At 43.0% G+C, this 18306-nt stretch overlaps 1 protein-coding gene across 4 annotated transcripts in view; it reads right to left on the reverse strand.

The window, feature by feature from the left end:
• The window catches only part of LOC126351205 (nucleolar transcription factor 1-A-like), a 210454-nt gene that overhangs the window by 133469 nt on the left and 58679 nt on the right, over positions 1-18306 (reverse strand). For all 4 annotated transcript variants that reach the window (XM_050002583.1, XM_050002584.1, XM_050002586.1 and 1 more), the window contains one exon: positions 16568-16845. In XM_050002583.1, the coding sequence (XP_049858540.1) occupies positions 16568-16845 (278 nt within the window). The remainder of the gene's footprint in view (positions 1-16567; positions 16846-18306) is intronic.

Genomic DNA, 18306 nt, shown 5'->3' on the forward strand with positions numbered 1-18306 from the left:
CAAAAATGCATTGGACCACCTCTGGCCCTTATGCAAGCAGTTACTTGGCTTGGTATTGACTGACAGAGTTATTGTATGTCCTCCTGAGGGATATTGTGCCAAATTCTGTCCAATTGGTATGTTAGATTGTCCAAATCTCGAGATAGTTGGAGGGCCCTGCCCATAATGCTTCAATCATTCTCAACTGGGGAGAGATCCTTGACCTTGCTGGTCAAGGTAGGGTTTGGAAAACACAAAAACAAGCAGTAGAAACTTTCACCATTTGCAGGTGAATATTATCTTGCTGAAATGTAAGCCAAGAATGCCTTGCCATAAAGGGCAACAAAATGGGGCGTAGAATATAGTTGATGTATCACTGCGCTGTAAGGGTGGTGCAGATGACAACAAGTGGGCCAGCTATGAAAATAAATGGAACCCCAGACCATCACTCCTGGTTGTCAGGCCATAGGGCGAGTGACGTTTAGGTTGGTATCCCACTGCTTGTCAGAGGTGTCTCCAGACACGTCTTTGCGGGTCACTGGGGCTCAGTTCAAAGCAGAACATGTCACTGAAGACAATTCTACACGTCACAGAGATTTCAGGCCGAAGAGGTGTCTAGTGATGGCCTAACCAGTGGGGGATACTAATATGAACATCACCCACTGTAAGGCCTGAAAAACAGGAGTGATGGGGTGCCATTTCTTTTCATAGCAGGAACCCTTTGATTGTCAATCTATGACACTCTTATAGCACAGCAGTGCGTTGACGATTTTCCGTGCTCTGTTTTGATGCCCTTCACGGTAACGGATTCTGGGCCTATATTTCAGCAAGATAATGCCTGCCCGAACATGGCGAGAGTTTTTACTGCTAGTCTTTGTGCTTGCCACATCTTATCTTTGGCAGCAAGGTCACCAGATCTCTCCCCCGTTGAGAACATTTGGAGCATCCAACTAGCTCAGGATTTTGACCATCTAACGCTTTCAATGGGCAGAATTTGGCACAGAATCCCTTTGGAGGACATCCAACAGCTCTATCAATCAACGTCAGCCAAATAACTGCTTGCATAAGGGCCAGAGGTGGACCAATGAGTCACTGACTTGCTCAAATTGTGAAGCCCTTTCTCTTAAATAAATCATCCACTTTTCTTAAATTGTGTTCATTTGTTTGTCTGTACATCACATCTATCAATTTTTGTCCCATTCGCATAATTCCTTCACAGTGCATCATTTTCTATTGGAGAAAATTACTTCTGCTATTGTTGAGCACACTCTGTCACCTTACCCACATTTCTTATGAATAATCAATGTATTTGCAAGAGTTATTTCTACTTTAGATATTTCAAAATTGGTTTTTCATTTGTTTTCATTATCTATGAGGATCCTTCAATAAGTAATATGACACTTTCTCAAAGCAGGATGGTTTTATTCATGAGTTATACACACTATACCAGTGGTTCCCAACCCGGGGTAATTACCCCTCTGCCGCCTCCCCTCAAGGGTTACACTAAATTATTATTGTTATCACAATTCATAAGACTCTAATAATGATTATATAAGTTATCACTAATTACTTTTTCTCAATTAGTAACATTAATGTGATGAAGGTTACTGGTTCCTCACATTGCCCAGCCACTACACACATATTTTCTACATTGTCCTGTACATCGCTGATGATAAAAGTGAAACATATATGTAACAAATGCTAAATATTTCAAGCAAATGTCTTCTCCATGTTGTAGTTAGTACCTACAGTAGTCCAGAAATTGCTTCATTACTCATTTTGAAACAGATAAATGAATTGACAGCACAACACAGCAGTAACTACATAAGGATGCTGTATACAGTATTGCTATTACTATTATTATTATTGTTATTATTGTTATTGTTGTTGTTGTTGCTGACCACACAAAGCATCAACAGTCTGAAGTCTTCCAGTTCAGAAATAACGTGTGCAGCAATCAAGCGATTTATAAACAGTAAGTATAGTGTGCAGGTTTTAACTTGGTTGATTTTAAATGGCATTGCAGTGTGCAGGCCAAGAAAATGCTGGAATTGAAAGGAGTAATGCAGGGGAAGTACATTTTGTAATAAGTGTCAACTCCTCTCCCCCCCCTCACACACACAAAGCTAAATGCCATTCATCTTTCATTGTATTAAGAATAAAAGTTTTACAAGGAAAGTCTTTCATTCTACAGCTTAGTTAGGTGTGAAAGTTGGTAATAATGTGGGGGAAAGGGGGGTGGGGAGGGGGATGTAGGGCGGTGAGTGTACTAGCTAATGGTCTAAGAAAGGTGGGGAACCACTGCACAAGTCTGTTCCCCCATTCTCTGACTATAACACCTTATTTTCCAATGTATTGCATGGCTTTATGCCACCAAAATGTGCGAGCCTGTGCGTCATCAGGGTACCACTCTACTGGTCTAAATCTTAGCCAACTTTTTGCTGCATAATTGTTGTAGTACTTCCCAAAGAGTCCATCCATCAGTAGTTCAAAGAGATAGAAATTTAAAGATGCGACATCTGGACTGTAGGGCAGATGAGGAAGAACAGTTCACCGAATTTGTGTGATCTCCTCTTGGGTGCACAGACTTATTTGTGATCTTGTGATATTGTGGAGATGAAGAAGTGTGTCACATTTTTGTGCACAAGACAATGCAGTAATTTTTCTCCACTTTCCTAATAAGGGAACCTCCCCATTGCACCCCCCTCAGATTTAGTTATAAGTTGGCACTGTGGATAGACCTTGAAAAACTGAACACAGATCAATCGAACAAACAGGAAGAAGTTATGTGGAACTATGAAAAAATAAGCAAAATATACAAACTGATTAGTGCATGCACAAGATAGGCAACATCAAGGATAGACAGAAGTCAGGACCGCCATGGTCCCGCGGTTAGCGTGAGCAGCTGCGGAACGTGAGGTCCATGGTTCAAGTCTTCCTTTGCGAGAAAAGTTTAATTTTTTATTTTCAGACAATTATCAAAGTTCAGGCACTCACACATAATCAACTTCGCTCTACAAAATTCCAGGACATGTTCAGATTTGCTTGGGCATATGCAGGATTTCATGGGCTACACACGGAAAAATTTGAAAACGTTAAAAACATATGTTTTGACAGAGCACAGGGAAAAGTGTGCGACTGTGAGACTTTTGGATTCATTTGTTGCAGTTTATGCGACAAACTCTTATGTTTTCATCACTTTTTTGGGAGTAATTATCACATCCACAAGAACACCTAAATCGGGCAACGTAGAAGAATCTTTTTACCCATTCGCCAAGTGTACAAGTTAGGTGGGTCGACAACATATTCTTGTCATGTGACGCACATGCCGTCACCAGTGTCGTATAGAATATATCAGATGCGTTTTCCTGTGGAGGAATCGGTTGACCTATGACCTTGCGATCAAATGTTTTTGGTTCCCATTAGAGAGGCAGGTCCTTTTGTCTACTAATAGCACGGTTTTGCGGTGCGGTCGCAAAACACAGACATTAAACTTATTACAGTGAACAGAGACGTCAATGAACGAACGGACAGATCATAACTTTGCGAAAACAAAAACAAAATTTTTGCTCGAGGGGAGACTTCAACCAAGTCATTTCGCAGCTGCTCATGCTAACCACGGGACCACGGCGTTCCTGACTCAAATTATCCTAAATGTTCCCTATCTTTGCGTGGGCTACTCAATTTGCATATTTTGCTTATTTGTTTATAGTTCCATATAACTTCTTTCTGTTTTCTCGACTGATCTGTGTTCAGGTTTTCAAGGTCTATCCACTGTGCCAACTTACAACTAAATCTGAGGGGGGTGTGATGGGGAGGTTCCCTTGTAAGAATCTCACAACAGACTTCAGAGTTGCTCATTTTATTATGACTCCTTTTACTGTAGCCATGTCTTGACCAGATTAAGGTATAGTTTTGCATTACTTCTTCGAAGGTGACATCGTGTGGTGGCTCTCCGGAAAAAGGTTCGACAAGAAATCATCATCATCAGCCTTATAATGAGCAAGCAATATGATATATTTGTTCCTTCTTTCCTGTTTGTGCTCTTCAGTCAGGGTTCAAGGAAACGCAATCCTTTGCATACACTAACTGCTGTACCAAGTGACTACAGAACCAACAGAGATGTCAAGTTAAGCACCGTGTTGCTTGATTGTTATTTATCGATCGCCTCAAATAAAGAATGTCCACACACTGCAACATTGCAAGCATCGGAGTTGCGTGCAGCCTCCCCGCACATGGAAGATCAGACAAATTTCCTTGTCATTTTTCTGTGGATGACAGATGCTTCAGCTAGTGACTTACTGTGCTTTTATCCACTACCTGGTTCTATCAACATCAGTGAATATTTGCGACAGTTTTTTCATAATGATCAAATGCTGAAGGCAGACCCCCCTCCCCTACACACACACACACACACACACACACACACACACACACACACACACAAGCACTGTAACTTCGATAGAGACATAAAGTGCAAACTGCTTTTGTCAGTTTATTAAGAGCTCAAATGCTTTGGCAAAATAACAGACTACGAGATGTAGGTAAAAAACTGACACAGGAATCTATCATCTGTAACCAAACAGCCCAAAATGCCATAAGTAGAAGCCCTTAAATGTCAAGCAAGGGAGACTTCCTGCAAGCCAAAGGGTTCCAGCAAGCAGAAGAGTTCCAATGAGCAGAAGAATTCCTGCCACTCTTGGTTGGTTGGTTTAAGAGGGTGGGGGGGGGGGGGCAAACTGCTAGGTCATCGGTCCCTCGTTCCGATTAAAATAATTCCACAAAGGTGGAAGCAAAATAATTGAAACATACAAAACACACCTGGAACAAAGGAGAAAACCATAAGAATGACAGAAGCGCAACAAACACTAAAATGGACAAAATCAGACAAGAAAACTACAGAGACATGCAAGAAGACATCAAAACAAGAGAGCAGATTACCATGGCTGGCTGACCCTGACAACAAAAAGGTGAAGCCAGCCACTCTGCAACACATTAAAATCTCCACCCTAAAAGCACTAGGGTGGAGGACACAGAGGGAAAAAGGACATGTGCTAAAACTTAGATCAAATGATAAGAGCCACCCTCACGAATAAAACATAAAACTAAAGCTGCTGTTGAGGCATTGCTAACCAAAACCACAGGTAGGGTGCTCGGAAAGTTAAAAATCCGCCACAGAGTGGCTAAAAGTGGGCAGTTCAGCAAGAGGTGGGCGACCATCATTTGTGAGCCACAGCAACACTGAGGTGGGTCCTCGTGACATAGGAGGTAACCATGCGTTAGCCACGTATGGCCAATTCAAAGCCAGCAAAGGACAACTGATTCCCTGCGAGAGTATCACATGGAAGACTTCCACACATTCGTAGTCTCCTTAAGAACACGCAATTTGTTGTGCGTACTGTGATGCCATTCCGACCCCCAAAGCCGAAAAACACTGCAGCATAATACAGAACACAGGTCTGTTTCAGAGATGCCCATCTCAAGAAGTGATTTCCACGTAGCCTGTTTGGCCAGCCTGTTGGAAAATTCATTGCCTGTGATTCACACGTGTCCTGGGGTCCACAGAAACATCACTGAATGACGGGACAATTCCAGGGGATAGATGGATTCCTGAATGGACGCTACCAAAGGACGGCAAGGGTAGCACTGGTTGATACCTTGTAGGCTGCTCAAGGAGTCAGTACACAGAAGAAATGACTTGCTAGAGCACGAGCGGATGTGCTCAAGAGCACGAGATATGGCCGCCAACTCTGCAGTGAAAACACTGCAGCCATATGGCAAGGAGTGCTGTTCAATATGTCCTCCATGAACATATGCGAAGCCTATGTAACCATCAGCCATCGAGCCACTGGTGTAAACCACTTCATGGCCCTGGTACATGACGAGAATCGAGAGGAAGTGATAGTGGAGAGTCAAAGGGTTAACAGAGTCCTTAGGGCCATGTGAAAGATCCAGAAGAATCTGCAGCTTAGGTGTACACCAAGAAGGTGTATGTGAATGGACCTCGAAGAGAGGCGGTAAATGGGAAAGACTCCAGTTCAGACAGAAGGGACTGGACACGAACCGCAATTGTAAGCCCTGACCTGAGCCGCCGATGCGGGAGATGAAACGCTGTGGTTGGGAAAAGGAGACGGTAATTCGGACACACAGGAGAACTACCAAGGTGTACAACATAACTGGTGAGCAGTTGGGCACACCTAATCTTCAATGGAGGCACTCCGGCCTCCACCAGGACACTGAGCACTTCTGCTTAAGCCGACGAAGGTGAAGTAGCCAAGTCCTAAAAATCAATATGTCTCCACAACAGTGAGTGGATTGTCATTAAGGTAAAGTTCCAGTTCTGGAGGAACGGTGCAATGCCGACAGAAATGCATGACACACGACTTCGCAGCTGAAAACTGGAAGTCATGACTGCACCTTGTGAATGGCTCCCTGTAGGTGCCGCTCAGTAACACCAGTACTGGAGTAGCAGTATGAAATGGAGAAGTCATCTGCATACAGAGGTGAGACCGATGGCCCTATAGCTGCTGATAGACTGTTAATAGCCACTAAAAATAGACACACACTCAATACAGAGCCCTGCAGAACTTCATTCTCCTGAATACAGAGGAACTATGGGAGGCACTGACTTGGACATGGAAAGTACGGAGTGACAGGAAGTTTTGGATAAAAATTGGATGGGGGCCCGGAGACCCCAATCATACAATGTGGCAAAGATATGATGTTGCCAGGTCGTGTCGTTTGCTTTACGTAATTCAAAAAAGACTGCAACCAGATGTTAGCGTCTGGAAAAGGCTGTTTGGATGGCAGACTTGAGGTGGACAAGATTATCAATGGTAGAGTGAACCTGGTGGAAACCACCCTGACATGGAGCCAGTAGGCCACATGACTCTAGGACACAACCCAAATGCCGACGCACCATACGTTCTGACAGCTTACAAGGAAAGTTGGTAAGGCTGATGGGCTGGTAGCTACCCACATCAAGCAGGTTTTGACTGGGTTTGGGCACCGAAAAGATGGTGCGCTCCCACCATTGCAATGGAAAAATGACATTGCACCAGATCTGATCGAAGATGATGATGAGATGCCGCTTGTAGTCAGACAAGAGATGTTTAATCATCTGACTGTGGATCCAATCCGGCCAGGAGCTGTGGAAGGGAATTGTGCAAGGGCGCTAGGGAGCTCTCACTCTGTAAATGGGGCATTGTAGGGTTGACTGTGGCTTGTAGTGAATGAGAGGACTTTCTCTTCCATCCGCCATTTGAGAGCGAGAAGGTTGGGGGATAGTTATCCACCACAGAGGCTCGAGCACAGTACTCAGCAAAGTGCTCGGCAATCACTTTTGCGTTGGTAGATAACACACCATTGATGCTAATGCCAGGGACACCTTTTGGGGTTTGGTACCCAAAAAGATGTCTGATCTTCATCCAGAATTGGGAAGGTGACGTATGGCAGCCAATGGTCGACAGGGACCTCCCCCAACACTCCTGTTTCCATCGTTTTATAAGCTGGTGCCTTTTATGCTCTTTAATTGCCTCAGCAACTTCCAGCAACCACCAAGGGACTGTCTTTCGCCACAGGCACCATAAAGAATGAGCGGCGATCATGTTTTCTATCGCAGAAACGATCATTGTAGTGACCTGCTCAATGATAACATTGATGGCACCATGTGGGGAAGATTCAGCGGTGACAGCAGAGATGAAGGATTCCCAATCTGCCTAGTTTAAATACCATCTGGGTAGGCATCCATAGGCATGACACCTGGGGAGAGAGAGGAAGATAGGGAAGTGGTCACTACCACACAAGTCATCATATGCTCTCCAGTGGATAGATGGGAGAAGGTCAGGACCGCACACTGATAGATCAATGGCCGAATATGTGCCGCACTGAAATGTGTGGGGGCACCTGTATTTAAGAGGCAGTGGTCGAGTTGTGATAGTAAATTTTCGACCTCCTTACCTCGTCCAATAAGCATGGTGCCACCCCACAAGTGGTTATGCACAATAAAATCTCCCAAAGTAGGAAAGGTTTAGGGAGTTGATAAATCTGTGCAGCCAATATGTTCTGGGGTGCTGCACCATCTGGAGGAAGATATACATTGCAGACAGTTATTTCCTGTGTATTCCTTATCCCAACATCCGCAGCTTCAAGAGGGGCTTTAAGGGGCACAGGTTCACTACATACCGAGTTCAGGACATAGACGCAAACTCCACTTGACACACTATTATAGTCACTATGGTTCCTGTAATATCCCTTATAGCCATGAAGGTCAGGAGTCCACATTGCTGGGAACCAGTTTTCCTGGAGGGGAATGCAGAAAGCAGGTGTAAAGCTTAACAGTTGCCGTAGCTCAGCCAGGTGGTGGAAAAAACTGCCACAATTCCACAGGAGGATTACGTGACTGTGAGACTGGGAAGGCATGAAACACTCAATGAGGCAGTCAACACCTCGGGGTCAACTGCTGCCACCCGATGAGTACCTGTGTGGATGACAGCCATTGTGTCTGAGGGCCTAGCGTGATCTAGGTCCTCAGCGGATGCCAGAATCTCCACCTCATCCTCAGACACAGAGCTTGTAGGTAATGGTGGTGTGGGTGCCACCACATTGCCTTGGTTCTGGGGGGCCTTTTTCTTTTTAGATGCTTCTTGGGTTTGTCTGGCTGAGAGAGCTTCACTGATTTAGTCTCAGGGACTGATGAGGACCATGAAGCCCTACGACCAGCTACCTGTGGTTGCTTCAGCCACTGGTGGGTGTCAAATTTGCCACTGGTAGGAACCTGGGAAGGGAGTGACCCAAGGGATCCGTTCCTGGTGAGAGGAGCTGAAGAAGACTTATGCTTTTCTGGCTGAGAAGTGGGGACTGACGTACACAATGGTTCAGGGGGTGTTGCTCCTGAAGTAGGTTGCGCAGGAACAACACGGAGGGAAGTACCCCACACCATCAAGTGGGCAGGTGGAGTCTGACAGCTCTGAGACCCAACTGTACACGGCGGATAGCAAGATGGTAGAACTGTTGTCAAAGCAGCAGCGTATGTTGACGTCATATGCACAGGATGTAGCATCTCATATTTTCTCTTAGCCTCAGTGTAGGTCAGTCGGTCCAGGTTCTCGTATTCCATTAAATTTCTTTCTTCCTGGAGAATCCCGCAGTCTGGTGAGCAAAGCAAATGGTGCTCTCCGCAGTTGACACAGATCAGAGGCGGGCACAGGGAGTTTTGGGGTGTGAAGGATGTCCACAATACTGACAGGTGACACTGGAAGTACAGTGGAAATACATATGGCCAAACTTCCAGCACTTAAAGCACCGTATGGGGAAGGGATATATGGCTTTACATCACAGTGGTAGACCATCACCTTGACCTTCTTTGGTAATGTGTCACCCTCGAAGGCCAAGATTATCCCTCAGACCCCAGTGGACGTGCCGGATGAAATGGACACCTAACCACTCTAAACTGGCGTGCACCTCATCGTCAGACTGCAAAAGAAGGTCCCTGTGAAACATGATATCCTGGACCATATTTGAGCTCTTATGGGGTGTGATGGAAACAGAAGCATCCCCCAGCTTGGCACATGCGAGTAGTGCCTATGACTGGGCAGAGTATGCTGTTTTGACCAAGACCAACCCTGACATTTTGAACATCTCTCCAAACATGTCCTCTAAATGCTCCACAAAAAACTGAGGCTTCATCGACAAGAGAGACCCCATCAACTCTCGTACATATAATGTACCAGGGTGAATAAGCTTCGCTACTAACCTTAGCCTGGCGTTCCTCCCATGGTGTGGCAGGGAGGGGTGGGGGGTGGGGGATACAAACAATTTGGGGTCATATTTCTTAGCATTGAAGTTAGACGATGACCACTAGGAAACTGCTGGTGTTTGACCACCCACAGGAGATGATGTACTACATTTCATGGCGTGCCATCTGCCCTGATGCCACGCACTATGACCAGGGGCTCTCCCCATGGATGCCACCTGGCAGGTTGGCCATTGCTGGGAGTCCTAATGCCCCAGAGTGACGGGCATCCTTGGCATATGTGGGGAGTTAACGGCACAGGCATCAAGCAGAGCGATCCCTGTGTGGTCAGGAGGCTACTACCAACAGGGTACATGGCGGCCCCACCACAATGGACTGGCTACCATGCTGGATATCAGGCGCAAACGAGCTAAGAAGTCCATTATCATCGACAGTGCAGAAAGGGATACTGCGCAGAGGTTGAAGGAAAATGCACCCAGGAGCGTGACCTCACTCAACAGCTGGAGAATGAGCAGAAGTGCAGATCCACATCGATGAAGAATGCGAGAGGTCTCAATGTATAATGAACACTATGCACCATTTAATGCACCCTTCACCAATTGGATCGCTCTTTGGGAACATTTTGAAAAATGGAGGTCAAACCCTAAAAGGGACCATCACATTAAGGCCAAAACATGTGAGACTTCTTTTAGTTGCCTCTTGCGACAGGCAGGAATACCTCAGGCCCATTCCAACCCCTGGACCCACACGGGGGGAGGAGGGGGGGGGGGGGGGACAGTCTTTGATAAACAAGTCTGCAGCAGATACTATGTGAGAGAGATTAAACTCTGTTAAGCTTTTACACTAAGAATGACTTGCACAGCTTGCTTTTATGTACCTCTGTACTCAAGTTATTGATTTCCTTCATACAGTTGTCGACTTGTAACTGTCTGTGTGTCACTCTCATTATGACAAGTACTTGAACCTGAGGGTTCGATCAGAACAACAATCTGGCACTTCCATGGTTCATAGCCAGTAGTACCATAAGCTACCGTGTATATGTGAAGCTTAAGCAAGTTATAAGTCATGGTGACAATTTGTTCTGGTTAATGTGTGGAAACACTAATAAGACTATTATATTCTGCACTTACTGAATTTATATACTAGTGTCATTGCTTTCATGCATGTTCACTGCAAATACATGAAGAAAATATAAAAAGCACACCAATAAGCCAAACCACAACACGATCTCATTTCCTTATCACCACCATATCTACTTCCTTAGCTTAACATGCAAGTCATTCTGTACTGTGTCTAATCACAGAGACCTCAGCTTGAATCCGTTGCTGTTTCACCCCTGTACGAAGCCACTCATGTACTAAGAAATGACCTACAATCCTCTGATCTAATGGTGATCCGAGTAAATACATTGAGACCTACGTCGGGTTATGACACTTTGCTTGGAACGTACCTCATTTGCAGATGCCATTTTCAAGACTAGTTGTAGAGCTATCATCATCTGGGAATTACTGGAAATATTTGATAATGTACAAATGTTCAAGGACATCACAAACAAAATTAGTTTTTTCAACCAAAGTTTTCTCAGGAAAAAATAATGTTGCATTACTTATTGAAAGCCCCCACATAGATACAATTCATTTGTCTTATGAAAAATGCTGCACTGTGAACAACTTAATGAGAGTATGATTGTTGAGATGGCCATATTACATCCTTTCTTCTGTGAAGTTGAAAAAAATTGTAGTAAGTTTAAACATTTTATGATATTGACAAGGAAATTCTTATCAAGAGAAAATGGTGTAAATTGCCCAAAGCACCACTAATATTTACAACAAGGATCCAGAGCCATCCATTTTGTCTGCAGGGGGAAAAAATGGGACAGATCAGATATAAAAAGACAGAAATGCATCTTGAACAAAATGTACAATAATGCTGGACACACAAATTAAAAACAAAATGTAATGTCAATGGAACAGATGAACTTGCCCACTCTTGACTTATGGTTAAGTTGCCACTTTTTCTTTATACTACTGTTTTAATGAGCTAATCTTTCATTAAATATAGCTATTATATCCATATTTCACAGTTTTGTAACATTTTAATTAGGATTTCTAAAGTTCAATTTACCAATTACATTTCACATAAATTAAGATTTTTTTGAGTTGTCGTGCTGAGCCTATAGCATTATATTAATCAAAAGAATACATAAATAATAATGGGAGAAATACACTGACCAGCCAGAACATTATGGTCACCGACCTCCTATCGACATGAACCTGTCCAAGCGATAGCAGCACCACCTGGCAATTAATGACTACTATTCAGACACATGCACAATGCATGTAGTATCAGAGAACCATGGACCTTGCCGTTGGTGGGGAGGCTTGCGTGCCTCAGCGATACAGATAGCCGTACCGTAGATACAACCACAATGGAGTGGTATCTGTTGAGAGGCCAGACAAACGTGTGGTTCCTGAAGATGGGCAGCAGCCTTTTCAGTAGTTGCAAGGGCAACAGTCTGGATGATTGACTGATCTGGCCTTGTAACAATAACCAAAATGGCCTTGCTGTGCTGGTACTGCGAAAGGGTGAAAGCAAGGGGAAACTACGGCCGTAATTTTTCCAGAGGGCATGCAGCTTTACTGTATGATTAAATGATGATGGCGTCCTCTTGTGTAAAATATTCTAGAGGAAAAATAGTCCACCATTTGGATCTCCGGGCGGGGACTACTCAAGAGGATGTCATTATCAGGAGAAAGAAGACTGGCATTCTACAGATTGGAGCGTGGAATGTCAGATCCCTTAATCGGGCAGGTAAGTTAGAAAATTTAAAAAGGGAAATGGGCAGGTTAAAGTTAGATATAGTGGGAATTGGTGAAATTCGGTGGCAGGAGGAACAAGACCTCTGGTCAGGTGACTACAGGGTTATAAACACAAAATCAAATAGGGGTAATGCAGGAGTAGGTTTAATAATGAATAGGAAAATAAGAATGTGGGTAAGATACTACAAACAGCATAGTGAACGCATAATTGTAGCCAAGATAGATACGAAGCCCACATCTACTACAGTAATACAAGTTTATATGCCAACTAGCTCTGCAGATGACAAAGAAATTGAAGAAATATGTGAAGAAATAAAAGAAATTATTCAGATAGTGAAGGGCGACGAAAATTTAATAATCATGGGTGACTGGAATCTGAGTGTAGGGAAAGGGAGAGCAGGAAACTTAGTAGGTGGATATGGATTGGGACTAAGAAATGAAAGAGGAAGCCGCCTGGTAGAATTTTGTACAGAGCACAACTTAGTCATAGCTAACACTTGGTTTAAGAATCATGAAAGAAGGTTGTACACATGGAAGAACCCTGGAGATACTAAAAGGTATCAGATAGATTACATAATGGTAAGACAGAGATTTAGGAACCAGGTTTTAAATTGTAAGACATTTCCAGGGGCAGATGTGGACTCTGACCACAATCTATTGGTTATGACCTGTAGATTAAAACTGAAGAAACTGCAAAAAGGTGGGAATTTAAGGAGATGGGACCTGGATAAATTGAAAGAACCAGAGGTTGTACAGAGTTTCAGGGAGAGCATAAGGGAACAATTGTCAGGAATGGGGGAAATAAATACAGTAGAAGAAGAATGGGTAGCTTTGAGGGATGAAATAGTGAAGGCAGCAGAGGATCAAGTAGGTAAAAAGATGAGGGCTGGTAGAAATCCTTGGGTAACAGAAGAAATATTGAATTTTATTGATGAAAGGAGAAAATATAAATATGCAATAAATGAAGCAGGCAAAAAGGAATACAAACGTCTCAAAAATGAGATTGACAGGAAGTGCAAAATGGCTAAGCAGGGACGGCTAGAGGACAAATGTAAGGATGTAGAGGCTTATCTCACTAGGGGTAAGATAGATACTGCCTACAGGAAAACTAAAGAGACCTTTGGAGAAAAGAGAACAACTTGTATGAATATCAAGAGCTCAGATGGAAACCAAGTTCTAAGCAAAGAAGGGAAAGCAGAAAGGTGGAAGGAGTATATAGAGGGTCTATACAAGGGCAATGTACTTGAAGACAATATTATGGAAATGGAAGAGGATGTAGATGAAGATGAAATGGAAGATACGATACTGCGTAAAGAGTTTGACAGAGCAATGAAAGACCTGAGTCGAAACAAGGCCCTCGGAGTAGACAACATTCCATTATAACTACTGACGACCTTGGGAGAGCCAGTCCTGACAAAACTCTACCATCTGGTGAGCAAGATGTATGAAACAGGCGAAATACCCTCAGACTTCAAGAATAATATAATAATTCCAATCCCAAAGAAAGCAGGTGTTGACAGATGTGAAAATTACCGAGCTATCAGTTTAATAAGTCACAGCTGCAAAATACTAACATGAATTCTTTACAGACGAATGGAAAAACTAGTAGAAGCCGACCTCGGGGAAAATCAATTTGGATTCCGTAGAAATACTGGAACATGTGAGGCAATACTGACCTTACGACTTATCTTAGAAGAAGGATTAAGGAAAGGCAAACCTACGTTTCTAGCATTTGTAGACGTAGAGAAACCTTTTGACAATGTTGACTGGAATACTCTCTTTCAAATTCTAAAGGTGGCAGGGGTAAAATACAGGGAGCGAAAGACTATATACAATTTGTACAGAAACTAGATGGCAGTTATAAGAGTCGAAGGACATGAAAGTGAAGCAGTGGTTGGGAAGGGAGTAAGACAGGGCTGTAGCCTCTCCTCGATGTTATTCAATCTGTATATTAAGCAAGCAGTAAAGGAAACAAAAGAAAAATTCGGAGTAGGTATTAAAATCCATGGAGAAGAAATAAAAACTTTGAGGTTCGCTGATGACATTGTAATTCTGTCAGAGACAGCAAGGGACTTGGAAGAGCAGTTCAATGGAATGGACAGTGTCTTGAAAGGAGTATATAAGATGAACATCAACAAAAGCAAAATGAGGATAACTGAATGTAGTTGAATTAAGTTGAGTGATGCTGAGGGAATTAGATTGGGAAATGAGACACTTAAAGTAGTAAAGGATTTTTGCTATTTGGGGAGCAAAATAACTGATGATGGTCGAAGTAGAGAGGATATAGAATGTAGACTGGCAATGGCAAAGAAAGCGTTTCTGAAGAAGAGAAATTTGTTAACATCGAGTATGGATTTAAGTGTCATGAAGTCTTTTCTGAAAACATTTGTATGGAGTGTAGCCATGTATGGAAGTGAAACATGGACGATAAATAGTTTCGAAAAAAGAATAGAAGCTTTCGAAATGTGGTGCTACAGAAGAATGCTGAGGATTTGATGGGTCGATCACATAAATAATGAGGAAGTATTGAATAGGATTGGGGAGAAGAGAAGTTTGTCGCACAACTTGACCAGAAGAAGGGATCGGTTAGTAGGACATGTTCTGTGGCATCAAGGGATCACCAATTTAGTATTGGAGAGCAGCGTGGAGGGTAAAAATCATAGAAGGAGACCAAGAGATGAATACACTAAGCAGATTCAGAAGGATGTAGGTTGCAGTAGGTACTGGGAGATGAAGAAGCTTGCACATGATAGAGTAGCATGGAGAGCTGCATCAAACCAGTCTCAGGACTGAAGACCACAACAACAACATCAGAGAGTGTGCTGTCTATGTGTAGAAAGGGGAAGGCATGCAATCTATCTGAGTTTGACCAAGGGCAATTCGTGATGGCCTGGAGGCTCAGCATAAGCATTTCAGAAACTGTACAACTTTGTTGGCTGTTTGAGGAGTGCTGTGGAGTGTGTCTTCAACAGTTGGCGAAACCCAGGTGAGACCATGCGCAGATTTCATGGGACTGGACGACCACCCCTCATTACAGATGTCAGACACTGTAGGCAGGGCAGACTGATAAAACAAAGCAGGTTGCAAACTGTGGCAAAACTAACACCAGACTTTAATGCTGGGCAGAGTAAAAATGTGTCTGAACATACAGTTTACTGAACACTCCAAACAATACGCCTCAACAGTCAATGACCTATGCATGTTCCAATGTTAACACCATGACATCGGCAACTATGACTGAAATGGGCATGTGACCATCGACACTGGACGTTGGTGCAGTCGCAGAGCATTTCATGATCTGATGAATCCTGATACCTTCTTCATCATGCCAATGGGAGGTGCAAATTTGTTGTCTTCCAGGGGAACAGTTCCTCGACGCCTGTGCTGTGGGACAGACACATGGCAGTGGCTCCATTATGCTCTGGGGAACATTCATATGGGCATCCATAGGTCTAGTGGAGCTTTTGCAAAGCACCATGACGGCCAAGGAGTATCATACACTAGTTGCAGGCCACATAAGCCCCTTCATGAAGATCATGTTTCCTGATAGCAGTGGCATTTTTCAAGATAATGCACCATGTCACAAGGCCAGCAGCGTGATGGAGTAGTTTGAGGAACACAGTGGTTAGTTCCAATTTATGTGCTGGTCAGCCAACTTGCCAGGTTTGAACCTGATCGAACGCATCTGAGATTTGATTGAACATGGCGTCAGATTAATTGACCCCCTCCCTGGAATTAGGTAACCTGTGAGCACAGATGTGGTGGCTCCAGTGATCTGCCAATGCCTCACTGCTTCCATGCCACAATGCGTTGCAGCTGTCATCCGTGCCAAAGGTGGACATTAGGTAGGTGGTCATAATGTTCTGGCTGATCAGTGTATAACTGGTAAACAAATCAACACTGGAAAGGGTTAATGAATGTTTCAGCATGTCATATTTGATTACAACAGGTGAAACCAATTACATGTCATTAGAAAGAAAGTATGCAGATTGTTATGCAAAGTAGCATTACTTACCATCATCAGCTAAAACTGAGTTGTTATTATGAGTACGCACATCATCGACATACTCCTCCTCAGCCCTTTCAATTAGATCTTCCACCTTATCTTTAGACACTGTGCCTTTTTTAGATTTGGTAACAATTTTTGATGACTCTTTAGTTTTTGGTACAACTGCACTACTCCCAGCATTTTCATTTGACCGTACCCTTTTTCTTACTGTTATATCTGAAGTGGAGGTATTATCAATTTCCGTTTGAGCTCTCTTCTTTTTTGCAACCATACTGCAATGCTCACTGAAGTACATAAAAAAATAAAATTAGAAGTGTCAAGATTGGTCTCTCTCTCTCTCTCTCTCTCTCTCTCTCTCTCTCTCTCTCTCTCTAACACACACACACACATTTGAAAGTTGAAGAAACTGGAACTGATTTGTCCACACATCTGACATTCATGTAAGTTTATAAAAAGAATTGTCCCTGATAAAAAAGCAATTAATAATCATACCAAATTCTTTATATGATTTTGCACATTCCTGTAACACATAGAAGCTTTGACAATTTCGTAATGACGGTTGCGGTTACAACATGAAACTTAACAACACAGTTATCAGTGCTCTAACTAACATGTTGTGACAAATGTGACCTAAATTTTCAAATACAGACATTGATAACATAAAATCTTAATTAAAATGGCACTCATTCACTTGCAGCTGCAGACAGATCCACACACTGACTTGCTCTCAGGTACACAAAATTAGCAATTGGTAACATCATACAGTTAAAAATAAATATACTAATGCTAACTGAACAGGTATAAAAATGATTGAGAATGCCGCCCTCCAAAAACACACAGAAATCTCCTACTTAACAATTTAGGTGCAATGTTAGGCTGCAAAAACATTAAAATGAGTTCCACCTGTAAGATAGGATACATGGTAATGTTGTGTAATGGAGAAGCTGTGTGTTAGAACAGTGCCCTACTCAATGGTGGGTGAGGACGACTTGACTATATCTCAGCAGCCAGGAGACACGTCACAGTGGTACAGTCCATTTTATCAACAAACACCTCATTATTTGAAATCCTGAGTCACTCTTCTTCGCAAAGACACATGACAGTCCACAACAATTAACTTCCAGCATTCCCAGGGAAATTTCATACTGTGTAACCCACAAGTATCTTTGACTATAATATTTGCTAATTACCACAGATTGGCACATGGCTTGGTACATGGGAGAGCAGCACCTCTCTTCTGGGAGGTCAGCTGAAGGAGGGCATCTTTCATATCATGAACTGTTTACCCACTATGAAGAAGTGCTGTATGGTGGACATAGCACTCGGGGAATTAAGAGGAGACTAAAAATTTCAATACCTGATCATTTGCTACAGTGCTCCTAGCATATCAAAGAACTAAGTGTTGAATACTACAGCATCACTGAAGAGGCGATTCATTGCGGGAATATTGGGAAAAACATTGTATGAGGTAAGGGTGTTCTTGTTCATGAACATGAGCATACATAACTTTAAAATCTGGAATTTTCTTTAAAATATCAGTAAAGTAATCTTAAAAATGTAATCTGGAAAAAATTACTCTATCTAGTCTAAATTCAACATGTGTCTTGCCAATAAAAGGAAGGAGTTTAGCTTTCGTTTTGTGACAATACATGAAAACTTGCTGGATCTAGTGCTTCATATGTGTACCAATTGGCTTTGTTGCTTCTGGATGATCTCGGCATAATGGCTCTGTTATTTCACAGGTA

Source organism: Schistocerca gregaria, chromosome 1 (genome assembly GCF_023897955.1).
Source record: "Schistocerca gregaria isolate iqSchGreg1 chromosome 1, iqSchGreg1.2, whole genome shotgun sequence".
Taxonomy (NCBI): Eukaryota; Metazoa; Arthropoda; class Insecta; order Orthoptera; family Acrididae; genus Schistocerca; species Schistocerca gregaria.